Source organism: Anas acuta, chromosome 9 (genome assembly GCF_963932015.1).
Source record: "Anas acuta chromosome 9, bAnaAcu1.1, whole genome shotgun sequence".
NCBI lineage: Eukaryota > Metazoa > Chordata > Aves > Anseriformes > Anatidae > Anas > Anas acuta.
Window position 1 is genome coordinate 16,748,037 of NC_088987.1, and position 16,824 is coordinate 16,764,860.

The 16,824-nt window shown below is 39.0% G+C and overlaps 1 protein-coding gene across 9 annotated transcripts in view; it reads left to right on the top strand.

Annotated features, from left to right (window-relative positions):
• GIGYF2 (GRB10 interacting GYF protein 2) overlaps positions 1-16,824 on the top strand; it is a 78,662-nt gene that overhangs the window by 522 nt on the left and 61,316 nt on the right. For 8 of the 9 annotated variants that reach the window (XM_068692299.1, XM_068692301.1, XM_068692303.1 and 5 more), the window contains exons 2-3: positions 11,865-11,943; positions 14,701-14,830. In XM_068692299.1, coding sequence (XP_068548400.1) covers positions 11,903-11,943; positions 14,701-14,830 — 171 coding nt within the window. In that variant the 5' untranslated portion in view covers positions 11,865-11,902. Of the gene's footprint in view, positions 1-573; positions 601-11,864; positions 11,944-14,700; positions 14,831-16,824 lie in introns of all 9 variants that reach the window. The other variant, XM_068692300.1, reaches the window with a different exon arrangement.

Genomic DNA, 16,824 nt, shown 5'->3' on the forward strand with positions numbered 1-16,824 from the left:
CTGCGTGAGCTCGCCCGTCCCCTCCCAGCCCGGCGGCCTGCGCCGCTTTCTGCCCGTGCCTCGGGCAGGTGCGCCCTCAGAGCAGCTCCTGCCCCGCTCCGGGCACGCCCGGCCCTGTCAGGGTGCCCGGGCAGAGGCAGGAGGCAGCCCCGAGCCCCTCCGTGCCCCCCGGGCAGCGGGGTGTCGCGGGCAGCGCTGACCGGCAGTGTTTGAGTGGCGAGGCCTTGGTAGCCCGAAGAGCACATCGATCACAGTTGTGTACATTTGGTATTGATCCAAGACAAGTAGTTTCAGTGTCAACAAAGCAGTTTCCGTTCTTTCAGCTCTGTGTAATTGCACTTTGAAGTGGGACAAGGTGTAGGCCAAAAGGAGGTGCTGCCAAGTAGTACTTCTGAAATAAAACCTATGTTTTCCTCAGTAACCATCAGATTAACATTGGTTTGCTGCTGTGATGCTTTATCTTTTACTATAATTGTTACAGGTGTGTTTTATTGGGTGGGAAGGGAACAAACTTCTGATTTCTGTCTATGTTCTGTCTAACTTCTTGCTGCTCATTCTATTTCCTTGCTTCAGGAGCTGACTTGGGCAAGTTCCTGGCAAGTACGTGTAATTTTCTTTTCCTTTTCCCCGTAATGCTGCCAGTTGCTTTTGTTTTTAAGAAGCTTTGTAGTAAACATAAACTCATTTGCTCTTTCCTCAATGTAACGCTTGGTAGATGGACAGTGGGGTGTTTTGGAAACGTAAACAAAATCAGTTGCTGCGGTCACCAACAAAAGCTCTCCTCTGGTGTTGTTGAGCTCTGTTATTGGGTGGTGGCTTCCAATAAATTAGATGTTTGGTATTGTGAGGTATTGGTATTCTTGTCATTCCCTTGGCAAGGCGTTCTTTGAGCAGTTAGCAGATGTCGAGGTAGAAATGTGTGCCCTAATCAGTCCTAGGGGGATCAGCAGAAACACTGGAGTGTCTATTGCTACTCTGTACCCCCTTTACCCACCAGGCTCTTACAGGCACACGTTCTCCGAGTTACCTGATGTCAAAGGTCATGTGTGTTGGTGTTAGTTCCTCACTGTATCTGACTGAAAATAAAGATTCTGTCTCATGGCCAACCGTATTAAAAAGAAGCTGAAGATTTATGCATGGAAGTTGAATGCAAGCTGTCAGTTCCAGCAAGACCTGATTCTTGTGCTGAGGTTTTGATAGCCCCTTTCAGTATCTGACGACGTTGTGCGTGAATACTGGGCTTCCTTAATTTCAAGAGCTGCTTGGGATTTCCCAGTACCTGGTTACATGAACATGCGGGGGGGTAGTTGGTTCCAGTATTTATTTTAGGACCTTTTCTGAATGTTTCCTTGAGTCCGTGTTTTAAAATAAGAACAAAACAATACGTTACATGAGAAATGTGATTTTTTTATTCTGACATGAGAGAATTGCTTGTAAATACAGAGTTGATATCTTTACAACTTCATCTTTCAAGCTGTTAAATCCTTGATTGATGAAGACTTGGAGTGTCAAAGAGGGGGATGGAAAAGGAAGGTTGCTTTAAGGAATTCAGACTAAATACTACTGCATCTCATCTTCTCCTCTTGCTGACCCATATCCCATAAAGCCAGTTGTCTAAAAGGAGCTCCAAGAAGCTCCAGTATACTGGAGGTTCTTAAACCTGAATGTAAGAAGAATGTTGGTAGCGCTTCTAAGATTTGTAGTTACTTGATTTAAAAACAGGCTGGATGTCAGTCATAGATCATCTCATTGGGGTAGCTACGCAGACTGGCTGAAGAGGTTGTTTGCTACTACATGCCTCTGCTGAAAGATCTTTGTAATTATGTAAGTATGTAAGGGAAGCGTAAGTGCACAGTAATTTATGAAGATGAGCAAGGCATCTGAACCATTGTCTCTTCCTTCCCCTTTTTGCCCTCCTCTGAATTGGTTCAGGCATTCAGCTCCTCAGATTTTTTTTTGTTCACAATAACAAGAATATGAAATTTGACTCTGCCTACTTTTGTCTGATCTTGTAAGTTCAAGTAACTGTCATATGTACGTTTCTTATTCTTTCACTGAGGTCTTTAAAATTCTGTCTTAGAGCTTTTAAACTATGAAGTTAAATCTTCTCACAGTCTGAGTTAAAAAAAAATAAATATATATATATATTTCCATAGCATTTTTGTCATACTTCTGTTTTTTCCTTAGTGCTGCTCAAAGATGAGGGGAGATGAGCTATGTTTAATGATTAGAGCTAGAAAGAGGTAAGGGACTGAGCAACAGAGTTACAGTTCACAAACAAGAGCATAGGCCTGATCTTTCTCCTTCTATATATCTTGCTAAAGACCCATCAGATGTTTTGGTAAGGAAAAACCTATTTTCTCTTTGTTATTGAAGAAGCCTTTGTGTTGAAAGGGACTCTCTTTGGGTGGTTTTCTCATAAATTGATTTTAATTGTGACAAATGACAATTGATTTAATTGTTCCAATGAGTGTTTATCAATATGGTGATAGGCGCTTTATGTATAAACATTGACCTTTGAAATGAGTGACACTTGAAAACCTAGGTTTATGAAATGTTAGTTGATGAGAATGAAGTCAGTTTGCAGCATAGTTTTGCCTCTCTTCTGTTGCAGTCAAGTCATGAACATCTTTTGACTGCCAAAAAGATTGGTCGTGACGGAAAACCACCTGAACAGAAAACCTAGCAAGTTTACTCAAGATGTACTTAAGTTGTGGATGGAACTAAGAATTAAGTGCTTTAAATTACAAGGTCTATACCACATTGGCCCTCTTGTGGTTGGTGGTAGTGTGTGTATGTGTACATACTAATATATATGTATATAAATATATACATATACTTGGTAAAAATGTAGCTCATCATAGTGAGTGTCATTATTTTTTTATCTTTAGTTCATTCGGTAGTAGGGGACTGTAGAAGACCAAGATCTTTGCATTGCTTTCTTGGTAGGTAGGATTGCCACAGTGTTGTTGATTACAAAATCAACAAAATGTGCCCAGTTCTTCTTACAGAGCTAGCTGTCAGTCCATTCTTTCTGAAAGTGGTTAAACAGTTCTTGAAGGTAGTAACACTGCAGCAGTGGCTTGAGGTCTGCAAGAAATGTGACTCCCATTGAAAAATATAGTGCCCTCTTGCTAGATCTTTTTTTTGTATGGAAAGAATGTGTAGAATTGTTTTGATGCATCTGAGGCTTTGGGCAAGTGTGAAGTCAGTGTCTGTTTTCAGGAATGAGCTATTACTACAATCCTTAAAGCTTGTAATACGGAGAAGCCGGATATCTAGACCTCGGGATTTTGGAGAAAAGCAGAAAGGATTCTAGGAGCTCTGTAGAAGTAATGGAGTCATTATGTAGGTCAGTGAGTAATTTTGATGGTCATTTAGAAAATTTGTCTCAAAATATCGTCTTGTTGACAGTACCTTTCGGATTGCTTTCTAGTCTTTGATTCCTTCAGCTAATTATTGAAGCTGTGCATCAGTTTTTTCTCTTGTTGGCTGTATGTTTTTAAGGATCTAGGCAAATGAGGTAGAATGATTATTTGATGCCCTCATCAGTGTCTATTGTATATTTAACTTGTCATTATGAACAGATAAGTGAACTTAACATGTAATATGTCAGGAAAATAAACTGGTTGAAAATACACTCTTGCGTGTTAAAGAGCTGTTACAGTAGTGAAAGTAAGCGTGATGCGTTGTACTTTGTGAAGTTTGTCCTCTTCCCACATATTTAATCATGTTCATTCAGTACAGAAATACTCCCCCCCCCCCCCCCGTCACTGACGATAAATTGGAATGCATTATATTCTGTTGATAATGTTGATAATATTTTATGTTAAAGATGCTGGTTTGTGTTACAAGGAGATTCAGAGACTGTAATTCCACATGTGTAGATCAGATTGGATAAAAGCAGATCTGTGGTCTGGATATGGCAGTGTGTCAGTTCAGATAGGAAGGAACAGAAGGAAAACTTCATATACAGATCACTTTGGGTGAAGTTTTGTGGTGACGAATGGATAGATGTGTCAAGGAGTTGATGTGACTGGTAAGTAATGGATTTACAAACCGGGATTTGTGAGCCATGTGTGGCAGAATCAGAGGACAGCAGAGGTTGGAAGAGACCAGCCTTTGGTGGCTGCCTGCTCACAGCAGGGCTGGTGTCAAGCATTAGGCTGGATAATGTGTGCGATAGAAATGAGAGAGGCTGATCATGGAAACAGCACCTGGTAAGGCTTGAAAGTATGAACAACTAATAATGTGATTTAATAAATTAGAGGACTGGTTTAACTACCCTTAAAACCAGTGGAAATTTTACTAGTCACAGTTAATGCTGAATCATCTGAATATGTCATTTTCTCTACTTAGGTTATCCTAAGGCACAGGATCAGGATAGCATCACAGATTAGCTTACAAAGATACAGTTCTTAGATCAAAGCAAGTGAATGCCTTTAGTAATAATAACATAAATAGAAAAAAAAGTGATAGCTATTAAAAACTCAAGTAATTCATATGTAGTAACAAGGTAATTTCTAATTTCCTGGTTGATGAACACATGCAGTCTGATACACATACTAATTCTCTTTGCTGAGACTCTTTATTTGACACTTTCTGACTATTGAATATTATTTTTTCTAGAGTATAGGACACCTCAGAACTGCATGCATAGGAAACCTTAAGGGAGCAGGCAGGGAGGGAAGATTTCTACAAAGCCCAAAGAAACTGCTTGTAGAAATGGTAATGAAAGCAAAACCAGAAAACCACAACAGCCCAGGCTAATTCAGTGGATGTAGTCTGAAACTGTGCTCTGCCATTTCAGGTACACACGTGGGCTGTGTAATGTGTGTGACAAGCAGGAGAGAAATGCTGCACTGACTTCTTGGTTGCATTCCTGTAGCCTTGCTACTGGCGGTGAAGCACTTGACCAGAAGCAGGTAGACAAACTCAGCAGCCTGACCTGTAATGCTCTGTGGAATAACACGAGCTAAATATTTACCTAGCAGCAGATTTTCTATGTACAAGGTAGAGACAGATGTGAAAGTGATTTTCGGCTAGGAAACAGTGCTGGCAGAGCTTTGGGCCAGGATTTGGAAGGAGAAGTGGTTTGTGTTCCAGCCAGTGGCAGGGCCAAGGGTGTGGTCCCCTGACTCTGCTTGGAGCTTAATCGCTGCTGTCTGCCTCTGGCTGAGGTCTTGTAATAAAGGTGGAGGTCACACTGCTTTTTGGCTGACACACGGGGAAAAGCTTTCATGTTTGCTCGTGTTCAGGTGAAGCAAGAAGTGGATAACTCTCTACCCTTCCTGTAACCACCAAGTTCACAATAGGTAGGAAAGGCAGAAACCATCTGGCAATTCGGTATTTAATTGTTGCTTTATTTTTCTTGGATTTTGTTAGGTGTGCAGGTCTCTGTAATCTCTTGTCATCCTATCCCAAAATAGCTTTAGTTCCTACTTGTTGTGTTGGTCATTTCTGACAGTGGTGAAGCACGTTGCAAGCTGCAGTGTTCCCTGAAGTTTTTGGTGAATGTAGAAGTGAGCAGAAGCTGGTCAGTTTGGTCCTACCTTTTGAGAATGTTGCAGGCAGTATTTGACCAGAAATTGCTGAGATTTATGCACTGATTTGAGACAGTAAAGACATGACTTAAAAAGAGATCTGAAAATGCAACTGTAATAGAGGTATAGTTTCTGGAGAAATGGATGGCTCAGACATTATTCCTTTAGGGAAAACTTCTTGGCATGTGGGTAGATAGGGCTTGAAAAATTCACTCCCTTTATGAGGATAAAGACTCAGTAAGTCAGAAGGGACTACTATGACTTGTCTGGCATCTCGTGTAATAAGAGTAATGGATTTTTTGATTAATTTCCTGCTTAAACTAGAACATACCTTTTAGAAAATCATCTGGTGTTGACCTGGAAACAGCTTACTCTGTTAGTTATCTCTGAGTTTCTTGCTTCAGTCCATTCTCTGGATAATCCTGGGTCTTCAGCCTTTTTTACTTGCATGATAATTCACAGACTGAGCAAGATATTTCTTAAATTGCTCTTTAAGATCAATAAATAGAGCTTAGATGATTTTTTTTGTCTTTTTTCACTGTAAGGCATATCTGTCATGTTCTATCAGTTTCTGAACACCTGGTTTATCAGCCTTCTGGCCTTATTGAAAATAGAACTGAAAGCAGTATTCTTCTTTGCTCTGCATTTCCTTATTTCTTTATTCAGTGTTTTGTATTAGCTTTTCTAGTCCATGTTGTATCATATGTTCCTTTTCAGCTGATCACTGTCATAAATCTCAGGTTGCTTAAGGACTCTGTTTTTCCAGAGTAGTCTTGCATCTGTTGTACATCACCTATATTTTCTGCTCGTGAGTCTTTTGATTGGATGCTTGGCCCTATTAAGTGCAACCTGCTATACTGGACCAAGTAATTGAATAATTCATGATGGTTTTATTGATGATGTGTCATTTCCATTACCATACCCATTCTCATCATCCCTGGGATTTAGAAGTAATGTGAGCCATTGTTACAAATTCCATGGCAGTCTAGGATAGCTACTTACATTTGTACTCTCTCTGTATTTTGAGAATATTTTCTGTTCTGAGATTGTTTTTTGTAGATTCTTTAAAAGAGAGAAGGTTGAAAGTCTTTAAAAAAAAAAAAAAATAAATTATGGTGATTTGAGACTTATCAGGCAGTTCTGGATGACTTTGTCCTTTTTAGCATTGTGCTTAATTGAGATGTCCTGCAGATGTTAAAATTTATTTCAGCTACTCGAGCAGTGAAATGTCTACTCTTAAAGTATATTCTGATTGAGTACCTTCCGTAAATCCATGCTGGTTGGCCTTAATTCTGTCAGTGTCCTTTAATCAGTGTTGTCTGCTTTAGCTTATGATTAATATCTAACAGACTGATAGCGTAGCTACCTGAGTCATCCTGTTTACCACTGTGCTGAAACTTTAAAAGCTCGCTTGCATATGGCTCTGGATTTTCTTTGATTTATCAAGAATTAGAGAAAATCAGCATTAATGCTCAGCTAACGTGTTTTGTTTTTTTTTTTTCCAACCATTAATGGTCCTGAAATTAGTTAGCTGTAGTAGTGCCTGGTGGATGCTTTCTTTAGCTGATTGCAAATGTGAAGTTTTATCGTCCTGTTGTAATGCTGCTGTTGTGTAGTGAAGCGCTACTGTTAAACTCCTGTTCCATGTTTTAGGCAAACCCAATTCCTTGCTCTTAAATCTGCTTGCATTAGACTTTCTTTGGGTCTCAAATATTCTTAGTGAATTTCTTAGTTAAAGAAACTGTTTCAAACCTACAGTAGCAGCAGAGCTACCTTGAAAAGGAAGGAAAGGATACTTACACATCTTAGATCAAACGGCTGGTGATGTCAGAATAAAATGGCTGGGTGCATGAAGGATGCTAGTTGTGTATGCTTTGCCAAAGTTTAGGTCTGCAAAGTTAATAACAGTAATTAAAAAAAAGACTGAGCAAGCAGCAGCCCCAATGCTATAAATTGCAATGACAGCCTAAATCTAATTATTTTAACTGTAGGAGAGATGAGATGGGTAGACCTATATGCAGTTGTTGCATAGCCTCAAACTTGGGATGTTAAGGCTGTGCATCTCCATTGCAGGCAGCAACGCATCCTGATGAGATTGGTTGCCGTGTAGTACAAAGTGGCCAAATTCTGAAATGGAGCTGTAGGAATTGAGCATTTCCCGAAAATCTTAACTCAGGCACCCACAAGTAAGGGATGAGCCTTAAAGTGACTGTTTTGTGTAAAATCCAGAGGTTGTGCAAAGGCTGGAGAACATGGTAGTTCAAATATTTCAACATTTCTGAAAAGCAGCCTTTTGCCTAGATAGCTGTTAAATAGCTACATGTTTTAACAAAATAGAGCTCACGGCCAAAATGTGCCAGAATAGTTGTAAAACTGCCCTTAGATTTTTGAACTGAAATATTTTCTTACGTGTTTTAACACAAATCTATCTGATAGAATCAAGTTCGAACTTGTTTGAAGCCAATACTTGCGTAAGCTTCAGTAGATTTGTCAGATCCTAAGTAGAAAACTTGAATAATAATAATAAACACAAGCTTGCTAAAATATTATACCTAAAGCAAACCGATGAAATTAGTGTTGCTGATAAAAAAACTTCTCTACCTATATTACCGCCTGTTAATTGCAAGGGAAAGCCACTTAAAGGCTTAACATTATTGGATTACATTTTGTGTGTGCTCAGTGGATGGACTTCTGACTTCCAGAGCACTAAGCTGCTGACAAGGTAGAACCAGTGTTTTTTCCTCTGGCCAGTCCAGGGTTGGTGATTTCTTTTTGCAGTCCTGTGTGCTGGTAGCCAGTCTGTGGCTGCAGTAGTGCCCCAGGAAAACGTGGCTTGGTTCCAGTTTAGGAAGGAATTCCAATTTATGATGTTTTCCCCAAAACTGATGTGGAAAGCTGCAACTGTTGGTAGGGTTGCACTTGGATCCAGGACCGACCCGATTTGAAGAAAATCTTGACCAAAAAATTGTCCTTTGGAGCAGTGGTGGGAAATCCTCAGGTAGTATTGCCCAGCCAGTGATACTAACTGGATTTCATCCAAATGTGGCCTCAATTTCTTGTTCAGACTTAAAACTCTCCCTGTATGTTCCTTGTCCATCTAAAAACTGTGGTTGTGTGGATTCCTCAATCAGTAGCCATTAATTTGGAAAATATCTTAATTTACAAAACTGTTGCAGTTCAAAAAGGGGCTAAACCTTATCAAATTATAGCAAGGAGGAAGTATAATAGCTATGTATGCATATTTTGTAATTTGTCATCCTTGATGAGTAAGGAGACAGTGTAGATTTTTTTTAAAAAGACCCAAATTAACATTTTAATTATTACATGGAAGATTAGATCCTAAGGAATTAACTAGACAAAGACCTGATCCTTGGTCAAAAGAGCTGAAAATGAACGAATGATCAGGTCCTGCGTTTCTTAGTCCCTCGCTTTTTTCTTGCTCCACCCTGACTCCTTGCTCTGTGTGAGCATCGCGTGGTCCATCCCAACTTGCCTTTCCAGTTAGGACAGCTTCTCCTTAACCTGCTGACTGCAGGTGCTCTGCAGTCCCTGTCAGAGGCTCCTCTCCACTTTGCCTTTTATGCTCACAGCTTTTGACTGCCACTTTGTGAACCAGTCGATAGCAGCAGCACAGAGTTTTTGTTTTCCCTGTCTTGTCTGCTTTGACATGGCTCAGTGTGCTCTTCTTGGCATCTCAGCTTTCTTGAGTGTCATCTTGGCCCCCTCTTCCCAAATCAGTATCTGTTTCCAGAGTGCTTCCTTTTCAAGAGTGCTGCTTTGCCTGTAATTTCTCTTCCATGCATGTCTTATCTCTGGGTAATACTGCCTATTAGAGTAAATTCACCCGTTAAACCTCAAATCTACAGATCTGAGTGTTTTTATTGTTATTTTTTTCTCTTGTTCAGCTACAATTTCATCCACTTACAGATGTCTTTCAATTCAAGATTCTTACAGGCATAACTTCAAGGGAGAAGGTAACGTACCTGAACGTGATAGAGGGCCTGAACGTGATAGAGGGAAGACAGTGAAGTCACCACGCTTTGGTTCCCAAACTGAAGCTGTGGTGGTCAAAAGACCAAGGGAAACTATTTTGCAGCACAGTGGGATGAGACTAGCAGTCTTTGAGGAGTCTAATAGAGAAAGAAACTTCAGGTTTGAGGAAGGCTGAAGAGGGGTAAGGTCCAGGGGGTCCATAACCAGCAAACTGTTATTAACCATTTTTTAGTTCATTATCTTTTTATCTGACGCTTTTCAGCTGTTTTCATTGCAGTTTAACATTCAGTGCTAGCCTTTCTTGTACTACTGATGCTGCACTAACTTCAGTGTTAGGAACTAAGAATTTCAGCTTCTCTGGTGATCCACATGGGTTGGTCTTGAAGCTCCTTTCCTCCACCCTCCCCAGCAGAAGGATTAGAGGCACCGCAGGATGCGATGGGACAGATGTCCACTCAATGCAGCAGTGCACTGCTGGTGGTTGTCAGGGGCTTCTCTCTTCCAACGTGTGCGTGATTATATTCTTGAACTGCCCCACGATGTTTTCACGGGTGCCTGTTGTGCATCTTCTTTAGTCACCTGACTTCGCCTTTCAAGTTTGATTTGGGGAACTGATGAATGTATTTGTCTTCAGTGTCTTAATGAGTTTTGGCTGCTTTAAAACAAAAAAGGCGGATGAAAATAATCTCAAATTAGGCCTCTGAGACTAGCTGCTTACTTTGATTCTAATCTGTATTACCTTCTGATGCATGAAGCAGTGATGATCCCATTTTGTTACATAGAAGTATTGTGCATTTGTATTTTTTTTGCAAATTATTACAAACATAAATAATTGCAACACTTCCTGCAGCTTAAACCTGCCAAACAACATTTGGCTCATGTATTTTTTGTAATGTTTGTAATATTTTTGCAATTATTTCTAGTGTCTGTGCCCAAAAGATCTGGTGAGGTCTGCCCAAGCAATTTGAGCAATTTTTAGACTTTTTAAATTTCAGGCTTTTAATTTTTAGGCGTTCTTTTAGTACAGTAACTTCAGCAGTACATACATTAGAAAACCGCTTACTTCAGTTTTGTCTTTCTCTTCTTCAGAAACTAATGCCCTTTCTGCTTTTATCTGCCTTTTTCTTTTCCATCACATTTTCATGCAAAGTACAGACGAACTTACCAAGCTCCTTATTTAGTCCTTAGGTCTATTAAGGAACAGAATTCTGATAGAGCAAAGCTCCCTCCCTGCCATCTGTCTTTATGGCTCTTGAAGTCTAATCAACCAGTTTCTGTAGGTAATGCTTCAAATCCTTTTTTTTTTTTTTTTTTTTGAAGGGGGGGGGGGTGGTACTGGCTTCAGCTACCGTGAGTTTGATATTAAAAACAAAACAAAGACTTCCTCTTTGCATTTGTATTTTGCTGTTGCTGGAAGGAAAGAGGAGCTGTTTTCTTACTGCAAAAGCCACTGCTTCACAACAATGTGGCTGGACTTGCTTCTCATAGAGAAAACCACGTAGCTTTGGTCTTGTACCTTTCCATCCAGTATGGCTTTGTCTGCCGTTGTCCATATATTCCTGATATATAGGAACTTCAGCTGACCTTCACTTAGGTGCTTTAGGAACCTATCCAATAGGAGTGAGAGTAACTGATGTCTGAAGTTGTGCATATTTTGCTTAATAAAGCTAAATAAATCTAAGGAAGTAAAAATACTATCATCTGCTTGCAGATTTTGGAGGATGTCACTGCATTGGCTATACTCGATCTTTAGGAGGCTTATTTTTCAAGAATGAACAGTGGAAACTTATTGAATACTCTGACAGTCAACTGGCCAATCTTTCTTGCTGTAATTCTGGTGTTGTTCTTAATCCTCTTATTATTGTCAGGAAGCTGCAATTCTGTTAATTAAGCATTACTGCTCTCACAGAGAGGATTATGCATCAAATTCTCCATGTTTGGTTGTCTTGTGATAATCACTGATTTGACAAGAGGCTGATTGTACAAATTGTTTCCTTGGACCCCACTGATCCAGTGACCTGTTTGAGCTGCTAAGAGGAATTTGAACCAAGAGATCTTGATGCAGTTGCTCCCATACTTGTAAATTAATTTGTGTTAGCTGGAATGGATTACTTATTTAAAAAAAAAAAAAAAAATAGTGATTTTTTTTTTTTGCATGACCAGGCATATTTTTTATTGGAAAGAAATTCAGCATTCTAGAATGCTTTGGGTTGGTAAAACTTTAAAGATCATCTAATTCCAACCCACCTGCCATGGGCAGGGCACATTGGAGTATTTACGGAGCACTGTATTAATCTTGTTCTCATACTAAATATTTTTATTTTTCAGGTTCACACTTTTAAGAAAGAGGAGTAGAACAAGAAACAATGGCAGCAGAAACTCAGACACTTAACTTTGGGCCTGAATGGTGAGTGTTTTTTTTTTTCCGGTTTTATGTGACTCAAGAACGTTATCTAAATTCTTTGAAGACTGTTATGGACTTCAGTCCTTTGGTGAGACTGGGTAGATTATAAGACTGAATGGGATATAATGCCTTTGTTCCTTACTGCTTCACCACAGTCCCTGACCTGTTGCTGAAAGCGGTATTATAAAGTTACCCTTCATTTTTAAAATTTGTTTTGTGTATGAAATGAGTTTGTTATAGTTGTGCATTCCATTCATGTTGCTACCAAGTACTGGCAGAGGAATCATTTTCATGATCTCAGAGGAATACAAAGTGAGGAAGATAGCTTTCTTGTTGTTTGGTCTTCCCATGTGATTCATACTAATAGGGAAATTTGTACACTGTCATCAGCAGATTGAATGCTGTATGCAAGCAAACTTTTTTCATAGAATGGCTTGGGTTGGAAGGGACTTCACAGATCACCTACTTCCAACCTCTAGATCAGGTTGCCCAGGGCTTCATTTAACCTGATCTCGAATGCCTCCAGGGATAGGGCATCTACAACTTCCTTGGGCAATCTGTTCCAGTGCCTCACCACACTCTGAGCGAAGAATTTCCTCCTAACCTCTAATCTAAATCTCCCATCTTTCCATTTAAAACCATTCCCCCTTGTCTTGTCATTATTGGACTGAACAAAAAAGTTTGTTTTTATAAGCCCCCTTTTTTATATTGAAAAGCTGCAATAAGGGAATCCATGGCATTGTATAGAGATGCTGATGTAGAAAGTTTTCAGCTTGTCTGACATGTCCTGGCTTCTGCTTAAGAGTAACTGCACAGGTGTGATAAGTTTCCAGTATTTGTTACATTTTTTAAATTGCTAATGACTGAGATAGCAAACAAGAATTTTAGCTGGTGTGGTTTCTGAAGAGTAATGTGATCCTTAGGTGTATAAATGTGTGGAGTGGTTATAGGAAGTATAACTACCGTGTAGCACATGGTAAGGCTATTACTGGAACAACATATTCACTTTGCTGACATTTTGATAGATAATTCACAAAAAAAAAAAGTGGGATATTAAAAATACATGATTTGTGGCTCAGAAAACAATGACAATAGAGCTCAGTCTATTGTCTTGGATTGAAAGAAGGTTAAAGAATGACTTTATCACTATCTATAAATATACCCACTAGGCAGATAGCTTATGCTGAAGTGCTCTTCAGTGTAACAAACATGATTGGATTCATTGATGGAAGGAAGCCAAAGATATATTAAAAAAGGGGGGGATAACTTTTTTAAAGAAAAAAAACCATCTTAACGGTGATTTGATTGGTGTGTCATACTGAAGGACTTCAGTCTCCATTTAGTTTGAAAAGCAGTTTATTTATGAAAGTATGTTATACTTTATTGTGCTTCTTGCTTTTTATAATTTTATTCCATTACTCCTGTAAGATTTGTAATTCGTTTGGGCTGAGGTATACTCAGGTGTGTCATGTATGCTGCTGTATCACTTCTTAATAGTGAAGCTCTAGGTCACGCTTAATCTGGATTGGAGTTGAACGTTACATTGATCCATCTAATCCTCTGAATAATGTCTCTTCAGGCATTTTTGATTTGGAAGTGACATGTAAAGGAACTGCCACTGGGTGGCACCAAACAAAAAAACATATACTAGTTAGACTTGTAAATTTCCTTTCTATGCAGTTGAAAGGAGGAAAACAAAACAAAAACAACCCCCAGAAAGCATGCTTCAGTAATTAGGTGAAAGGTGGCTTTTGAATCAGTATTTTAGATAGCTTTCCTTCCAAGAACTTTGAAATTGTTTGAAGTCATTTCCATTGTTTTACTTGTTTAAAATGCATGTGAAAGGATAGCATAGAAAAATGACCTAGTTCTTTTTTCTTGACTTGCATCCTTTTGTAGAACATTGTTCAGATTTGAAAATAGAAGGTGGCTGGCTAGCTGAATAAATGATTGTATAGAATGAAACAAATCTGAGTGGGATCAATGACATAACTGCCAGATACTACCTGCAAGTGGTTGAGTAGGTTGCCTGTGTGACTTATGATGACAGATAAATACTGAATTTGGTCCTAAGTTAGCTTATTGCTTAAAATGTCTCAGAAGGGAAGTGTAGCTATGTTTACTACAGCTTTTATACTGAAACATGCAACTATGAGAGATACACAGTGAGAAATGCTATTAATTTTACTTACTGCAAAAGGAATTTGGAGTAGTAGTAACTGCAATGACAGAGGAATGAACTTCTTTGTGAAATTTGCTGTCTTTCACTGTTTATTAAACTTTACTAAATATCTGAATTTTTCCTTAAAATAGATTGTTTCCTGCACTGTCCTTAGTGTGGTAAGAATTATTGTTGTGAACTAGGAGTCAAAAAAAGCTGTTGTCAATATTGATCTATGGAAGATTCATCATAAAACTGATTTTTGTGCACATAGTGGAAATAGTTAAGGGGTTCAGGGGTGTAGCTAGCTCACTACACAGTCAGCATAGAGGAGTTCTCCAGGGGATTAACTGAATTTTTTTTAAGAAGTGTTTGGGAATATTTTCTCTCTTTTGGCTGCAGGAAAAATGAGGGAATGTATTTCTTCTTGTTGAAGCACTAAGTTTGTGTTTTGAAGCTAGATTAGTAAATGTTTTTTGTTCTGCTTTCAGGATTGGATTTATTTTCTGTCCAAATCTCTGAATGTGCAGAGAGTATAATGGAGCTGAGGATGCATTCTTCTCAATTCAATTTTCACTGCTGTTTCTGCTTTATTTTAGGCTGCGAGCTTTGTCTAGTGGTGGGAGTGTGACATCCCCTCCTCTGTCTCCGGCTCTGCCAAAGTACAAACTAGCAGACTATCGCTATGGGAGAGAAGAAATGTTGGCACTTTTTCTAAAGGATAATAAGGTAAGCAGGAAGAGGAAGGAGGCCTGATGTGTGTATGTGCACAGACTTGTGATTAGGGATAGTTATGTGTATTTTGTGATTATGGACACAGAAATTGTGTATCCCTTGGCAAAGAACTGAAGAGGTCTGATTTTTTTGTGGACATGTGCTCGTTTGATCCACTCTTACTGCATTCATTATGTTTAATTCTTTTTGCCACTTCAGAGTGGCAAATTCTTGTATACCCTGAGGAAAAAAAGTCTTATTCAGATGTGCTGCCATAGGTGGCTGACGGTTAAAGTCTCTTTGCAGCCACTCAGATTGCCTTGTCTCGGTAGGTTTTCATTTAACATAGTTAAAATAGTTATCTGATTAACCATGAAATTTGGGCAATAAATCATACTAGCAACTTGCCTAAAAAAAAGTGGCCAGAGCCCCCACTTACCCTCACTTAAAGCAGTTTGGTTTAGCAGGTAACCAGCCCAGTCAGCCGTCCTCAGGCCCTTCTCTTCTCTGGGACTCAAGTCACAAATACAGCTTAGCACATGTAATTTAAAATAACGTAAAAAGTCAAGAACTTGCATCTGGTGTAATTACAAATGAGGTTCTCCATGATACAGAAGTCATATTTCAGAGGGCATTTCAGGTAAATGAGTCATACATGCCACATTTGTAAACATTGGTTTGTTATGTAGATGGTGACAGAGATTGGTTTATTGTTGCAGCAGGCACATAGTGACTTGGAAGTCTGAATCTCTCCAAGAGCCTTATCCTCAAGTCAGGGAGGGATGGCAAGAAGTTGTTTCAGTTTGCGTCTTTGGCTTTGCACGTAGATGTGCATGCACACCTCCATGCTCTTCCCCTACCATGAATGTGCTGACATTCTCATACAGTGCTGGGGGCCCTGCTCTGCTTATACACAGATTCAAGGGCATTGAATGTCAAAGATTTTTCAGAAGCTGGTAAGTGTGTTACTGCTTAAAGCTGTGTTTTTACATACAGAATTATCCTGCTGTACTTTGAGAAGTTGTGATTTAAACACTAATGTTAATGCTTGAATAAGTCAGCTTGTCAAATGTCATTGTTTCATGTAGAGTGTATGCTATCAGATGATACTCAGACCTCTACAGTTAGCATATTATGAAGTTGTTCTGAATTAGTGTTCTTCTACTGGAAGCTCACCAATAGTCATTAATAGTCCAAAAGATTATTTCTTCCACATGCATGTGTGCCAGAAGGGCGTTATTATTGCATTATTATTAGAGTACGGCATGCTTTTCTAACAGACAATTTGGATGTCTTTTGATATGTTTCTATGCAGTTGAGTGGTTCTAGTTATTGAGACTAAAAGGATTCCTGATGAAGTTTGTAGTCAACTACTAGATTCACTGTTTTTAAGCCTAAGCTGTGCCTTGAACCCTGATTCTTCTCATTGTCATCAGCATTTGGTGCTGGCTGAGTATTAGGAGAAGTTGCATCTCTGATTAAAAGAAAACATGATTGAAAGCAGACTTTTGCTAGCATATACCCAAATGGGGAAAAAAAAATCCCGAAACACTGGGTTGCTTTGCTTCAACTAAATTTGTCCCAGGTCCATAAGGACTACTCCAGTATTGTGAACTAGGTGTTCTTGAAACAGTTCTCTGTTGGCATATCTAGAGTTCACTTGGCACTGATTGTAGCTTCTTGTCCACATGCTTAAGCTCACAACTGTTCATGGACCTGCCATCAAAAGAATTAAGGTTCAAATTTATTTTGATTTAAATAATGATCAATGTTCTTTGCTTAATAAATCTATATCTATAGTTTCTTTTTACTGTTTTTTCATTCTCCTTGTTGGTTAAATTAGAAATACTGTCTTTCAATCAAATACAACCTCTGTGCTATATATGGTAATTCTGTTAATCTACTGAAATGAAAGTCTGGATATAAATGTATACTGCACTTAGAAAAGCAACACTTGTTTTTGTTAAACAGATAAAATTTCACTTGGTTCAGATTTAAATTGAATTGGT